General features: G+C 42.2%; 1 protein-coding gene across 1 annotated transcript in view; it reads right to left on the reverse strand.

Annotated features, from left to right (window-relative positions):
- LOC138444753 (uncharacterized) overlaps positions 1-16,230 on the reverse strand; it is a 193,241-nt gene that overhangs the window by 63,114 nt on the left and 113,897 nt on the right. Inside the window, exons 26-30 of the mRNA XM_069598139.1 lie at positions 15,953-16,064; positions 14,205-14,254; positions 12,163-12,339; positions 5,427-5,544; positions 2,426-2,591 (exon numbers count right to left, since the gene is read on the reverse strand). Coding sequence (XP_069454240.1) covers positions 2,426-2,591; positions 5,427-5,544; positions 12,163-12,339; positions 14,205-14,254; positions 15,953-16,064 — 623 coding nt within the window. The remainder of the gene's footprint in view (positions 1-2,425; positions 2,592-5,426; positions 5,545-12,162; positions 12,340-14,204; positions 14,255-15,952; positions 16,065-16,230) is intronic.

A 16,230-nucleotide genomic window follows, 5' to 3' on the forward strand; every position in this document is an offset into this window, starting at 1 on the left:
TTTACAAGGAAATCACAATGTAAACTCCCACATTCTGATTACATCTTCTGCTTCACACTGACTCCAAAGGGAGTTGCTGGCCTTCAGGGAAGGAGAGAATTTGGCAGGGTCCACAGAACTAGTCCACAGTGTCTAAGAGCTGCTTCCTCTGTCAAGTGGGAGGACCACAGCTGAAATTTTAAGTGTTTCTTAAAAAAAATTTTTTTCAAGTACATAAGTCTACGTATGTCCTTTTATCTAATCCAAATAATTCTGAAATGGCTAAAGGGAGTTGGGTGGGTATATGAACAGATCCATCTCATCTTTTCACCTTAGTTCTCCTTGCCTCCTCTGGGAAGCAGGCCAGGAACTAAGCAGCCTAGCCTTTAAAAAAGATGATTATCTTACAGTGGAATTTTTTTTAGTTCAGTTTGCTCTTTATCTATTTTCAGCAAAGCAAAGTATGTAAAACTTTGTGCATTCTCCCTGGAGCACAAATATTTTTACTGGCAACATGACAACATGTAGGTCTCTAATTGCACACCTCAGAAAGCCTGGACCTCCAGATATTTCAACGGTTTCCAGTTCATAAGCATATAAATAGTAAGAAACCAACTGCCTTCCTGCTCAGTTCTAGGTCCTCAACAATTGGGCCTTATTTTCTACTATCCCTCAGTGTCGCACAGAGGTGTTCATCCTCCTGGACTGGCCGCGTGTAGCCTGTTTCCTTTGCCAGCATCCTCTTTTCATCCTCCTGCAGGACAAGCCCTTCTATTTTTCTCCATTGATTCAAGTGGGCGTAGGTCCCCCCCAGATCATCTTCCGGGTGGGCTTCTCCTCTCCCAGCTGCTATAGAACTTCCTACGCAGGGACTTCTGGAAACACAGCTCTGGCTCTTCCTCATCTCCATATAACACCTGTCTGCCCTTCTTGAGGTGGGGTGGCATTTTTCCTGGCCTACCCTCCTTTCTTCTTTTCCTCAACTAACGTCCAGCTCCATACCGCTCAACATCCAGCTCTACTGAGAGCATTTTAGTTTATTTTCTGAGTAAACCCCTTTTACAACAGTCCCAAGATTAGCAAAAGGAAAGGAGCTAAGAGTGCTTTGGAACTTCTGTAATTTCTTGATGCTTATTGAAGACTTGCTAGTAGGCCTGCAGTAATTCTGAGCTTTCTCTGCTGGGGCAGCACCAACCCCATTCCTTCATGCTGGCTCTCCTCAGATGTAGGCATCAATCTCCCTCCTGGAACAAGTCAGAATCTCCCACAAACACTTCCTTGATGCACTGGCCAGAGAGGAATAGATTCAAATTATATCACATTTGTTGTAAGATCACTTAGGTTTAAATAGGCATGTTACCTCATTGTTTTGGCTCTTCTCACACTTTAAAATCCTTGGCTACTATGTTATAATATATTGATATCAATTAATTAATATTTACATGACCAATGACATAATTTGGATGGAAGTCAAATTATTAAAATAGTAAGATTAGTTTCACTGCTTTTGATAAATCCAGTTTACTAAGCATCTCAGTGTCTTTATCTCATGTATTTATCCGAGAAATTGTGCTGAGTTGGATTAGCAATGGGCAGATAAAACTAAAGCCTCAACTGTTCTTACTGACAGGACTACCAAGTGGGTCTTGTTAGCTACCTAAGGGCTGTCCGCAAGGCTTTGACCTTTCAGGAAGGCCAGGAGGGGAAAGGGAATGAAAGCAAACTAGTATTTAAAGGGTATTTGTACATCCTTCTAAACTTTTTACAGATTCTAATCCACAGAACAACCTTCTAAGATAGTTATCATCACTCTTATTCTACAGATGACAACAGAGACCCAGAGAGTAAAGAGCCCAGCTTCCAGTAATCCAAGTGACAGAGGCAGGGCAAAACCCCAGGCCCCCCAGTTCTCACTTGGCATACTTTGTGGTTTAGCCAACAAATGTGGAATCAATCAGTTTGGAGACCGTATATGACGGGACTTTCCCTTTGCCATTTTGTCATTTATGAGGAAATATTTTAGTCCTGTCTTTCTGAGCATTCCTGGTGGCTCAGATGGTAATGTGTCTACCTGCAATGGGGGAGACCTGGGTTCAATCCCTGGGTCAGGAAGATCCCCTGGAGAAGGAAATGGCAACACACTCCAGTACTCTTGCCTGGAAAATCCCATGGATGGAGGAGCCTAGTAGGCTACAGTCCATGGCATCACAAAGAGTCGGATGCGACTGAGTGACTTCTCTCTCTCTGAGCATTAAGGGCTTCACAGTAATTAATTAGATGGGGGAAATCCTTCCACAGTGTATACTGTATATGTATATCAAATATTACATTGTTCACTCAAATTTTATTCTTCAACTATGCCTCAATAAAGCTTAAGAAAAAAAAAGCATGTCATGGAACTTCAACTGAATATTGAAGGCAATTTTAATCACCTTTAGTCACTTACCAATACCCTCAGTTCCTCCCCAGTCACCTCTCAGAGGGTTAGGACTCAGAGGAAATTCAAACCATGCTGGACAATTTCCAAGTTTAGCAAAACTGAAAAGGTAGGCCACAATGTCATGGAGAGGGGCTATCAGCTGCAGAGTTAGCTTTAAGGCTCTAAAAGCTACCTGTGAGTAAAATCAATACAAAGAAATAAGTTTCAAGAAATTTCTAAGGGGACACAAAAATATATGAGCATTGATTAGGGACAATATATTTAAGAATTTTTAAATAAACATTTTCACATAATAATACATGATAATAGCTACAAGACAGTATGTGAAAAAATGAACAACAAGCTTTTCATGAACTCGGGTTATACAAGTCTTTTGACAAGGTAACTCCTGCTGGGGAATTAAAACAATGTGTTTCTCTTTCTTTAAAGCCATTGGTGGCCAAAAACACATGAAAATATGATTGTATTACCAATGATCAACAAATTACAAAGTTCACAAATAAATTCCTAGCAGGGACTCGTATTCAGACAACATTGCCCTGAGGGCTGTTATTTCTTCCTACCTATAAGGAAAACATAACTACTTATCAACATAGTTTAAACACAAGACTAAAAAACAAACAATGGATCTTAAATATCAACATTCAGCAAAGGAAAAGAGAAAAAAAAAAGCCCTAAAAAATGCTCATGGTGAATAAATGAAGTAAAGGGTAGTTTTATTTCTAATTTCTTGAGGAATCTCCACACTGTTTTCCATCATGGATGCACCAATCGTCATTTCTACTAACAGTGCACAAATGTCTCCTTTTCACCACAACTTCACCAACAGTTGTTCTCTTGTCTTTTTTAATAACAGCCATCCCAACAGGTGTAAGATGATACCTCATCACAGTTTTGATTTGCATTTCCCTGATGGTTAGTGATGCTGAACACCTTTTCATTTATGTGTTGGTCACTGGTATGTCTCCTTTGGAAAAATGTCTACTCAGGTCCTTTGACCATTTTAAAATCAGATTATAGGTTTAAAACATTTTTGTTTTGTTTTGTTCTTGCTTTTGCTATTGAGTTATATGAGTTCCTTACATATTTTAGGTATATATAGTTTGCAAATATTTTCTCTCATTATGTAGGTTGTCTTCTCCTTCCATTGATTTGTTCCTTTGCCAGCAGAGGTTTTTTAGTTTGATATTATCTCACTTGTTTATATTTGCTCTTGTTACCTATGCTTTTGTTGTTGTATCAAAAAAAATCATTGCCAAGACTGGTGTCAAAGAGTTTTTTTCCCGGTTTTCCTCTAAGATTTTATAGTTTCCAGTCTTAACAGTTGTCTTTAATCCACCTGAAGTTAACTTTTGTGACTGGTGTAAGACAGGGATCCAGTTTCTTTCTGTTGCATGTAAGATTATCATATATGATCCAGCAAACCCACTTCTGGGGATATATCAAAAGAAATAAATCAATACATTAAGGAGATTATCTGCACTTCCATGTAGAATTACTCACAATAGCCAAGATATGGAAACAACCTAAGTGTCCAGTGTATGGATAAATGGATAAAGAAAATGTCACACACATAAGCATACACACACACAGGAATATTATTTAGACATAAAAAAGAACTGCCATTTACAACAACATGGGTAAACTTGAATGACATTATGCTAAGTGAAATAAACCACAGAGAAAGACACACTGTATGATCTCACTCATATGTGGCATCTAAAAATGAAGGTCAAACTTACAGAAAAGTGGTTACCAGGGGATGGGGGAAATGGTGCGATGTGGTCAAGAGGTACAAACTTTATTTATAAGATAAATAAGTTCTAAGAATCTAATATACAGCATGGTGACTATAGTTAACAACACTGTACTGTATACTTGAAATTTTGTTAGAGTTGGATAAGCATTCTCACCTCCAAAAAACAAAAAAATGTAACTATGAAGTGATGAATGTATTAACTGTGGTAATTATTTTATAATGATTAATCATCATGCTGTACACTTTAAATATATACAATTTTATTAGTTAATTACACCTCAATAAGTATTAGTTGGGAGAAGGAAATGGCAACCCACTCGAGTATTCTTGCCTAGAGAATCCCGTGGACAGAGGAGCCTGATGGGCTGCTGTCCATAGGGTCGCACAGAGTCGGACACGACTGAAGCAACTTAGCAGCAGCAGCAGCAAGTATCTGTTGCTCAGTCATGTCTGAGTCTGCAACCCCATGGACTGTTTGTAGCCCGCCAGGCTCCTCTGTCCATTGAATATTCCAGGCAAGAATACTAGAGTGGCTTGCCATTCCCTTCTCCAGAGGATCTTCCCGACCCAGGAACTGAACCAGGATCTCCTGCATTTCAGGCAGATTCTTTACCATCTGAGCCACCAGGGAAGCCCCACACGTCAAAAAAGTTGAGCGGGGCGGGGTGGGGGGTTGGGGGGGTGGGGGGTTGGGGGGGTGGGAGGGGGTGGAAAGGGTGAGAAACCGATTACTAAACAGGTTTTCACTTCCAAAGAAAAATCAGAATGTTCCCAAATTGCCATTTTCAACACTGCATTTTATTTAGTTAATAGTTGAATGCATTATGCATTTCTGTATCTATTCTTTTTAATGGTTAACCTTTATCAGTAAATGAGGTACTTAGAGGAGCTCCTCAAAAAACAGAAACCAGCTAATTACTGTGATTAAGTGTGAGCTCAACCTCTCTTCAGCTTCAGCACATCAGGGTGGGGTTTTCTTGGAGCTGGGGAGGAAATTAAGGATTAATAAGGAGTCTCGGAAGCTCCATTAGTGTTCAGTAATGACCACGGAGAAGCAGAACTATGAAATAACGAGGCACAAGGGAAATTATAATAAAGCAAGCAAAATATGAGAAGCTGAGAGATTTCAGTTATTAAATGTTCCTGGGGAAAAAACCCAACATGAGATACTCTCTGAAACTGACATGTTTAACTGTGGGACATAAAAACAGCCAGTTTCCATTCTGGCACACATAAAAAAATACAAACCTTTTCTGGCAGAGTTTTGAACATAACCAGCACTTCAGAAGGATGGGGTATGAACCATAAGTTGAGGAAGACTTTCCCATCAGCAGACAGCAAACGCCGTGGCCGGGGCTGAAAACTCCTGTGGTATGAGAAGAGAGATCCCCTAGTACAGCATTTGTCTCTCTAAAAGGGGCTCCCGGTGTGAACTATTTATACCTCCGCCCTCCAACCGCAGCACCAGAGACTGCATTGCTGTACACACACCTAGTGTCTAAGCCCGAGGGCAGCAGGACTCCTTTTCAGGCAGCTCGCAAGGGGACACAGTTATAAATAACTCACCAGGAGAAGAGCAGTTGGGCTGGTTTTAGCCACAGCTGTGTTGGGAGGAAAGCGTGGGCACAGACGCAGGGAAAGGTGTGATAAGAAAGGAAGCAAAGAGGGCATGAATTAGGTGCTGATGAAGGAGGAAACAGACAGAACAGGCCCATCTTGAAAGCAGGACTCCATCTTGGGCTGGACTCTGGACTTTGATCTATATGCCCAGTATCTATGGAAACGACATACCAACTGGAAAACCAGACCCCCGATGGAAGACCCCCAGGGCTCATCCCTAGACTCTCCATCACCTAAAAGAATACGCTAATTATCTGTGTAACCGAATAGAATCATAAATTCTATTATGCTTATTGGGGTATGAGCACAGGCCTATTGATAATTGTCCACTGTTAACTACCTAGGCCTAAGGCATATGAATCACTGGTTATCTTTGACTGTATCTTTCTTTTCCTTCGTTCAGACTAGTTTCAGGGAATTTAGGGACGTGGGTTTGGGCATGTACTCCTAGGGTATATAAGGTTTTTAGAAAAACTGGTCAGGGTCCTTGGCTAAGAGGAGACTCTGCCTTGGTCCCGCCGGTGTAATAAACTGCACTCCAATATCTGCATTGTCCTTCTGAGTAAATTTGTTTCCCAGAACATGTGGCTACAACACTGACACCATACTGGGGGTGACAATTTTCTCACTTAATTCTTATGACAACCTTGGGACGTTCCTATGCTGTTCATGGTTCACAGGGGAGAAAACAAAGGCCCTACCAGATGGTTGCATGGCATCACCGACTCAATGGACATGAGTTTGAGTAAACTCCTGGAGTTGGTGACGGACAGGGAGGCCTGGCATGCTGTAGTCCACGGGGTCACAAAAAGTTGGACACGACTGAGCGACTGTACTGACTGACTGACCAGGTTACAAAGATCTTGCCTAACCAACTTGTAAGAGAAGAAGTTGAGATTTAAGCACAGATTTGTCCAGTTCCAGAATTCAGGCTCCGGGGACCAGCTTCTGTTTTCCTTCCTTCCCCACCAGATTCCTGTCAAGTTCTCCAGACTCTGGCCCTCTTTTCCCTCCTCCTTCCTATATTGCGCTAAGTCACTTCAGTTGTGTCAGACTCTGAGACCCCATGGACTGTAGCCCGCCAGGCTCCAGTGTCCATGGGATTCTCCAGGCAAGAATGCTGGAGTGGGTTGCCATGCCCTCTTCCAGGCGATCTTCCCGACCCAGGGGTCAAACCCACATCTCTTGTCTCCTGCATTGGTAAGAGGGTTCTTTACCACTAGCTGCCACCTGGGAAGCCCCTCTTCAAATATTGGGTTGGCCAAAAAGTTGGTTCAGGTTTCCCCATAAGATGTTACAAAAACTTAAATGAAGTTTTTGGCCAACTCAATACTTTATCATTTCTTAGGCACCAGTATAGCAGGTTTTTTGTTATAAACATAATTCATTTATGTCTGGTTTAAGGATTCACACGGCCCAGTTCCCTACTACCTGGCCTGGGGTATAGAACACAGCCAGTTCCTTGGAAGCCCCTTCACAGTTCCTTAGTCCCAACTTGCTCCACCTTGGCTGGCAGTGCCTCAGACCACCTCAGTCAAAACAGGCAAGAACCAACCTCCTCACCCCCGCCCCCACCCCGATCCTGGGCTTCGTCCTGTGTTAAGAGAACCATAACCTCCAAGTCCTCAAAACCAGAGCCCAGGGTTTTTAGATGCCTCCTTCTTTACCCCTCAGGTCCTACTGACCCCACAGCTCTCTTGTGTGCAGTCTCCACTCACACTCCATTGGTCTATAGCAAGGACTCTCAGTGGGAGGGTTTCTCCTTCTCGAGAGCATTTTGGAAATCACCGGGGTAGTTTTTGACTGTCATTATTTCTGGGTCCTTAGGAGAGATTCAGATGACCCATTTCATTTCCCAAAATAAAATGTAATTCATTTTAACTGAAGTCTAATGTTTTCCATATCAAACATTCTGAATATGAAACTTAAAATTTTTAAAACTCTACTTGGGTTAGTCTCAAGCCTCAGGATTTTAATCAGGTAATTTGAAGTTCAGAAACAAAGCATGGTCGTGTTAGCCTGGAGAACTTCTCTTATTTCAACCACCAAAAAGTCAGACTATCCGTTCCTGGAGCAGATCAAAACCAGCTTAATCTCGTCCTATCTCTGTTATTTGTTCAAAGGTGCTCCAAAGAAACACTACAATCAACAATGAGCACAGCCGATCATGTGAACTACACTCCCACCAGCACCTTCAATTCTTTACTTCTTCGTACTTACAGCCCATCTATCTAGCAAACCCCCAACTCTGGATCCCTCTAGCTAGCCTGCTTTCTGCTTCTAGTCGCATGTTGCTGAGCACAGCTGGAGGAAATCACACTGCTAATTTTATTGATACAACAAATAAATGGTTTCCAGTCTCAGCTGTGGCACGCCAGGAAAAACTGGTTTTCTTTCCTTTGATCAGCTTTCATGTCCATTTCCATTTTTCAGTAACTCCAAATCTTCCTTAAGCCTCATACAAGATTCCTAGCAGCAGATGATGACATGGTCTATTATTTCATAATTGAATCAAAGGGGCTGGACCTGCCTCTACTTCCTGAGGGCTCATTTCCCCCTCCCCATCCTCTCTTTCAAACCAAGGGCCAAGGCAGAAGTACACACCCAGGGTATGAAGTGAAGATAGGCTCTGCCCTCAAGGATCTTACATTCCAGAGGCAGCTAGACTTGAAGCATGATGCTGTGATGGATGTGGAGGAATGGAAGTATGTGAGAGTGGAGAACATCTAGAATAAGAAGAGTCTGAGACTCCTTGGGAGACCAAGGGAAGAAATTCATAGCTGGTACCTTTGAGCTGTGATTCATTATCTCCCCCTCCACATCTCTCCTCTTAATGGCATGACCATTCTTCCCGCCCCCCCCATTAAAAAAATGTGATAAACCATTCATTAAGTTTACTATTTTAACTGTTTTTAAGTGCACATTTCAGTGGCATTAAGTACATTTACACTGTTGGGCAACCTGCCACCATTTATCTACAGAAAAAAAATTTTTTCCATCTTCCAAAACTGAAATTCTGTACCCATTAAACAACAGGAAGACTACCAATTTTTTATTCACAAGCCAGAGACTCTGGGTAACATCCTAGATTCCTCTTCCTTCTCCTCACTCAGTTCTGCATTAAATCCAGCACCTAGCTGATTTAACTTTCCTAAACATCTCCTGTCTGCGCAGTTTCAGTACGTTCCTAAATGGTCACCAACAATCATCTTGCCCCCCTTCTCCCTGTTTGAAAGTGAAAGTGTTAGTTACTCAGTCATGTTCGATTCCTTGCGAGCCCATGGGCTGTAGCCCACCAGGCTCCACTGTCCACGGAATTCTCCAAGCAAGAATACTGCAGTGGGTTGCCATTTCCATCTCCAGGGGATCTTCCTGACCCGGGGATTGAACCTAGGTCTCCTGCATTGCAGGCAGATGCTTTACTGTCTGAGCTACCAAGGAAGCCTGTTTGTTGAAGGACAAAGAGCAGACTTCTGGATCTTGCCCGTTGCACTTTCCATTCTGCTTCCCCAACTCATTCTCACATACCCTGGAACAGGAGCCACTGGGAGGTCCACATGGCTGTCTCATATCATGAGATATGCTGTCTCATATCTATGTGGGTCTCCGAGCTTGAACTGAAATTCTTTCCTTGTCCACCTGAAACACTAGTCTTTTCAAGACCCAGGTTTAGTGCACCCCCTTCCCTGAAGCCCACCTAGTTCTTCATCCCCACCTCCCTGATCCTTGAGATAATACTGAATATTGCCCGGTGGGTTCTTTCATTATACTTCAATTTTATTCTTTATCACAACGTTTGGTCATTGTCTATTTCCCCTTGCCTGAAGGGCAAGAACCATGTTTAATTCATTGCTATACAGTTCTTGGCACCAAGGCTACCATGTACCATTGTTCAGTTTGTGTCCTGAGGCAACCAGCAGTAGCTAAAATCCAGCCTATACTTGACTTGCCAAACTGTGCACCCTAGCATGGGACTACCCCTGCCCAAAGGAAACAGCACTTTCTTATTCATAAAGCAGCCGTGTGGGAGAGTGGTGGATCTGCCTGTCACACAGTAAGGGCTTGAGTATTAGTGTCCTCTCTATTTGTCCCTTCTTCAATCATCCACCAGCCAACACCACTACGCCTTGCTCCTGGGAGTATGGCCAGGTGTCAGCCTAGTCGAGACTCCAGTCTCCTCTAGAGCCATGAAGGGCACAGAGCCCTCAAGGGGCATCCTTCTTTGCAGGAGAGCTTCCCCTGATCCCTCTTCTATTTAGGTTCTGGTTCAAGGGCAGGGTGTTTCTGCTAAAACTAAACAGTATGTTTCAGCCGTTTAAGGATTAAGTAGCATCTTAGAATTTTAAACCTATGGAATATACGGGACTCTTCTAGTCAAGGAGATGGCAAACACAAGCAGGGAGGCCTCCTTTCTCCCTTTCCTTGACCATGGTCATTGGCAATCAATCACAACAATCTCATAAGCTTGGAGTGTCTTAGAATCCTTAGCAGGACACTAATACATTGTTGGAATCTTCATTTAAAATAAAATATTTCTTATTCTTAATATAACCCAACTCCTTATTTTAGGAATAAGGCAAGGACCTCTATCCATGACCCTCATTCCTCAACTCTGTCCCTTCATCTTTAGCTAATCTTGACCAATGACATATTTACCTTTGCAACTCCAGTATACATAGCAAAGTGCTTGATACTAAGTAAGCACTGAACAAACAATGGTTGAATAATCCATGAATGATAAGGGAGCAAAAGAGTTGTCTGATACAAGTGGTCTTTCAATTCCCTTCTATCTTTCTGTTCTGTGGCCATATTTATTAAGTATTACCCTTCAGTTCAGTTCAGTTCAGTCGCTCAGTTGTGTCCAACTCTTTGCGACCCCATGAATCACAGCACGCCAGGCCTCCCTGTTCATCACCATCTCCCGGAGTTCACTCAGACTCATGTCCATCGAATCAGTGATGCCATCCAGCCATCTCATCCTCTGTTGTCCCCTTTTCCTCCTGCCCCTAATCCCTCCCAGCATCAGAGTCTTTTCCAATGAGTCAACTCTTTGCATGAGGTGGCCAAAGTACTGGAGCTTCAGCTTTAGCATCATTCCTTCCAAAGAAATCCCAGGGCCGATCTCCTTTAGAATGGACTGGTTGGATCTCCTTGCAGTCCAAGGGACTCTCAAGAGTCTTCTCCAACATCACAGTTCAAAAGCATCAATTCTTTGGCGCTCAGCCTTCTTCACAGTCCAACTCTCACATCCATACATGACCAGTGGAAAAACCATAGCCTTGACTAGACGGACCTTTGTTGGCAAAGTAATATCTCTGCTTTTGAATATGCTATCTAGGTTGGTCACAACTTTCCTTCTAAGGAGTAAGCGTCTTTTAATTTCACGGCTGCAGTCACCATCTGCAGTGATTTTGGAGCCCCCCAAAATAAAGTCTGACACTGTTTCCACTGTTTCCCCATCTATTTCCCATGAAGTGATGGGACCAGATGCCATGATCTTCGTTTTCTGAATGTTGAGCTTTAAGCCAACTTTTTCACTCTCCTCTTTCACTTTCATCAAGAGGCTTTTTAGCTCCTCTTCACTTTCTGCCATAAGGGTGGTGTCATCTGAGGTGACTGATATTTCTCCCTTACTCAGCACTAAATTCTGTGCCATGCCATAAGGGAAAGAGTAAGGAGGGAGGCAACTTTACCCTATAGGGTGTTTCTGCTCGCTCTTAGAGGCTATGCAACTATGTGATACCCTCTTCTTTTCCTTAAAGGAAATGTGGTCACTTACAACAAACGTATGCCAACTCCTCCACCCAAGTGAGTGAACTCTAGATAGGCTGAATTAAGAACATTTGGAAAACTGGATAAGGCATGCTAAGGAAGTATAGAAGCAGCTCCACTCATCTCTTAATAGCATTCTATACATATATAAATATATATATATTGTTTCTCTATCAGAGAAGCACAGAAGGACACTGATTTACCCAAAGCACTGAAGTATAGTTTTTTTCCTGAATATTTCTTCTACCCCACTGAGTAAAATATTAAAGCCACAACAGTTCTATATTATGTCTACTTATTTGTTCGCTTATTTTAGATTATGGCTTATATAAAAGGGTGTGACTGATGAAAATTTCTGGGTACTCCAGGGCAAAACAAAACTTCATAGATTGAAAAAGCAGTCATACAGCCCATAAACAAAGAACTCCTTCTGTATTCAAATACAAAGATACTCTTATTCTTAGAGTATAAACTCTTTCTTTTGCCCTTCTGGACAGAAGATCAAGGTTAAATACCAAATTTAATAAAGCTCTCCCTTGGGAGGAGTGGGGAGGGGATGGAGGAATAACCAGCTCGAAAGAAAATTCCACACCTGGGGTCATTCTTGAGGCCATCATTGGAGTTCCTCAACCCCTTCTTTTCTTGCCGTTGTCCCACCATGAAAAAAGTATCTCTGATGGTAGGGAAATCGTCCAGTAGGCCTCTCAGGCTGTTACAGTATGCTATGATCTGCCCCCGGAGAGCATAGTGAGACATATGGCGGTTGAACCTGAAAAGTCAGAAGAAGACATAATGTGCAGAGGTGAATTCAAGTTGTTCAATCTCTCACAGAAGTTCGAGGATCTAAGTCCCTGGAGATTTTTCAAAGAGAATAGAGGACTTCTGTCAAGAAGAAACTTCTGACTTGGTCAGACTGCTATTGCCTGAACACAAAGCATGAACCTCTTCCAAGTGCCTCTTATCTGTCATTTCTGATGCTGCTTCCTCTGTGTGTCAGAGGACAGTTCAATTTGCTTTCATCCCAGAAACATTACTATGAAAAAAATAGTGGAGGTGATAGAATTCCAGCTGAGCTATTTCAAATTCTAAAAGATGATGCTGTCAAAATGCTGCACTCAATATAACAGCAAATTTGGAAAACTCAGCAGTGGCCACAGGACTGGAAAAGGTCAGTTTTCATTCCAATCCCAAAGAAGGGCAATGCCAAAGAATGTTCAGACTACCCTACAATTACACTTATTTCACATGCTAGCAAAATAATGCTCAAAATTCTTCAAGCTAGGCTTCAACAGTATGTGAACCAAGAACTTCCAGATGTACAAGCTGAATTTAGAAAATGCAGAGGAACCAGAGATCAACTTGTCAACATTCACTGGATCATAGAAAAAGCAAGGGGATTCCAGAAAGATAGCTACTTCAGCTTCATTGACTACACTAAAGCCTTTGACTGTGTGGATCACAACAAACTGTGGAAAATTCTTAAAGAGATGGGAATACCAAACTACCTTACCTGCCTCCTGAGAAACCTGTAGGCAGGTCAAGAAGCAACAGTTAGAACTAGAAATGGAACAACAAACTGTCTCAAAACTGGGAAAGGAGTATTTCAAGGCTGTACATTGTCACCCTGCTTATTTAACTCATGCGCAGAGTACATCATGCAAAATGCCAGGGTGAATGAAGCTCAAGCTGTAATCAAGATTGCTGGGAGAAATATCAATAACCTCAGATATGTAGATGATACCACCTTAATGGCAGAAAGCAAAGAGGAACTAAACTGCCTCTTGATGAAAGTGAAAGAAGAGAGTGAAAAAGCTGGCTTAAAGCTCAATATTCAAAAAACTAAGATCATGGCATCTGGTCCCATCACTTCATGGAAAATAGATGGGGAAACAGTGGAAACAGTGACAGACTATTTTGTTGGGCTCCAAAATCACTGCAGACGGTGACTGCAGCCATGAAATTAAAAGATGCTTGCTCCTTGAAAGAAAAGCTATGACCAACCTAGACAGCGTATTAAAAAGCAGAGACATTACTTTGCTGACAAAGGTCCATCTAGTCAAAACTGTGGTTTTGCCAGTAGTCATATATGGATGTAAGAGTTGGACATAAAGGGGGATGAGCACTGAAGAATCAATGCTTTTGAACTGTGGTGTTGGAGAAGACTCTTGAGAGTTCCTTGGACAGTATAGAGATCAAACCAGTCAATCCTAAAGGAAATTAACTCTGAATATTCACTGGAAGGACTGATGCTGAAGCTGAAACTCCAAAACTTTGGCCACCTGATGCAAAAAGCTCACTCATTTCAAAAGACCCTGATGCTGGGAAAGATTGAGGGCAGGAGTAGACGGGGATGACAGAGGATGAGATGGTTTGATGGCATCACCGACTCAATGGACATGAGTTTAAGTAAACTCTGGGAAATGGTGAAGGACAGGGAAACTTGGTGAAGGACTGTGCTGCATAGGGTTGCAAAGAGTTGGACATGACTTAGCGTCTGAACAACAATAGGACTGTTAAATAGGCTTATTTAAACACAAACCAGCTAACTAATTGTCCAGATTTCTACATAATACTGCTGTTTATTGAGTTCAGAGTTAGAAATCAGAATGTATAGTTTACATATATTATACTCACTTCTGGCAATATTCAACTATAACATCTCTCTTGACTTTCCCAATTTCATCCTGTAATAAAAGAGAATGATAGTTTTCCTATTAGACAATCGGGTATAGGAATTCCCCAAGCTAATATATGTGCACAAACTTATAGCCAACTTAAAGTGGGAGTAGGTCACACCGTTGAGATGTTCTTTCTGAAGGTCAACCTATTGGGAGGTACTCTCCCTGTGGGGTCTTTTCTACTCCTGCACATCTTGTGAGTACACCAAGAATTCAATGCCCTGACGACTTTTTACCTGAACAATTTCTCAGGGTTATGTTCGCAGAGAGCAGTCTGGAGGGATGAGGTAATGTCTCCCTCCATGAAATAGAGCAAGTTTGCTATAATAGAGGTAGATTCCTAAACTCAAGATTCTTCAACTGTGACACAAAACTGTGTACAACCTCGGCTCCTCCATGTTGCCCCCGTGGGACTTGGGAGGCAAAGCGAGATGACACAAACGTGAGGCTCATGACGCTGGCTCTGCTGTGAGTAACAAAGTTCTTTTTCTCTGACCTAAGAGTCTAGTGTTCTCTGTCAGCATCTTCAGAGCAGTAACAGGCTACCTTCTTAGCTGATAAGTAGGCTAAAATCCCAGACCTTGACAAAACCGGCAAGTATCTTGCCTGAATCCTTTCTAATCTGATAGGCATTGGATATTCCTGAAGGGCAGTTAATGAGCTAATATATTTTCACTTGGTCAGTATTTTTTTAATATTATAAAGAGTAATTTATGTATCAAAGTAATTTACTTAAGTACTTATCAGAAGGAGTCGTTTGCCCACATCATTGCTGAGCAGTAATCTAGAAGCCCTAGCTTCCATCATATCCAATTTGTAGAACTGAATTAGGTAAATTGAAGTCCTTCCTTTTTAGTCATTAAAGAACAAAGCCTAGAGATTATAAACCTTGTCATTTCATTTCCAAATAACTATATATTAGCCTAGGACTTCCTCATCAAAAAAGTAATGAGTAATGAAATAATATTCATAAAATTAAGCAACACTTTTAATGGACTAAAGGTTTAAATTTTATGGAGAAGGAAATGGCACCCCAAAGGTTGCTGCTGCTGCTGCTGCTAAGTCGCTTCAGTCGTGTCCGACTCTGTGTGACCCCATAGATGGCAGCCCACCAGGCTCCCCCGTCCCTGGGATTCTCCAGGCAAGAACACTGGAGTGGGTTGCCATTTCCTTCTCCAATGCATGAAAGTGAAGTCGCTCAGTCATGTCCGACTCTTAGCGACCCCATGGACTACAGCCTACCAGGCTCCTCCGTCCATGGATTTTCCAAAGGTTAGGTTAGTATAAAACCCTTAAATGCAAACATGGTGGTAGACTCTGAAAAACATAGTGGTGATGTCATCAACCTAACAGGTGAATTATAGATGGCAAATGCCCTTGCTCACCTTGTCTAAACCTCCTAAGCACCTGTGGGTCACTCAGGAACCATCAAATGTTTCCAAGTAGGTGCTGAAACTCTTTCTGTTTAGAAAGTGACAAAGCGTAATGTGCCCTTGCGAAAATGTACATATTTTTAAAAGTAGACTGCAATTTGCTTGACTTCCTTCCTTTCTATTTCTTATTGAACTCTCTTTTTCAGTTCTTTACATTTTCAATGGTTTTACTCAAATAGGCTGAAAGCAACAGGTTCCAAGTTAAGGATTCTTACTTGCTCAAATGTAAAAGATGATGAGATCTTCAGGGAGCCCTTCTTACTATACTTACAAGGTGTTTCATTCTGTCAGCCATGGCTTGTTTCCTGAGGAGGAAGGCGTTCAGCATCATGTCCCGCAGCCCCACCTTTTCTAGTTGAATAGACACGAAAGCTTCCGGAGCCCTGACAAGTGAACAGAGGCATGTGAGCCCAAGGCAGGAGATGAGTGCCCATACAACCAGAGGACTTGAGAACTCTCTGACTGACAGGAGCACCTAGGCTGCAAACTGAGCACTGCAGCAGGAGAACAGGTAACTCTGCTTCTGTGGTCCTCACCTGCTTCAAGTGT

Source organism: Ovis canadensis, chromosome 8 (assembly GCF_042477335.2).
Source record: "Ovis canadensis isolate MfBH-ARS-UI-01 breed Bighorn chromosome 8, ARS-UI_OviCan_v2, whole genome shotgun sequence".
NCBI lineage: Eukaryota > Metazoa > Chordata > Mammalia > Artiodactyla > Bovidae > Ovis > Ovis canadensis.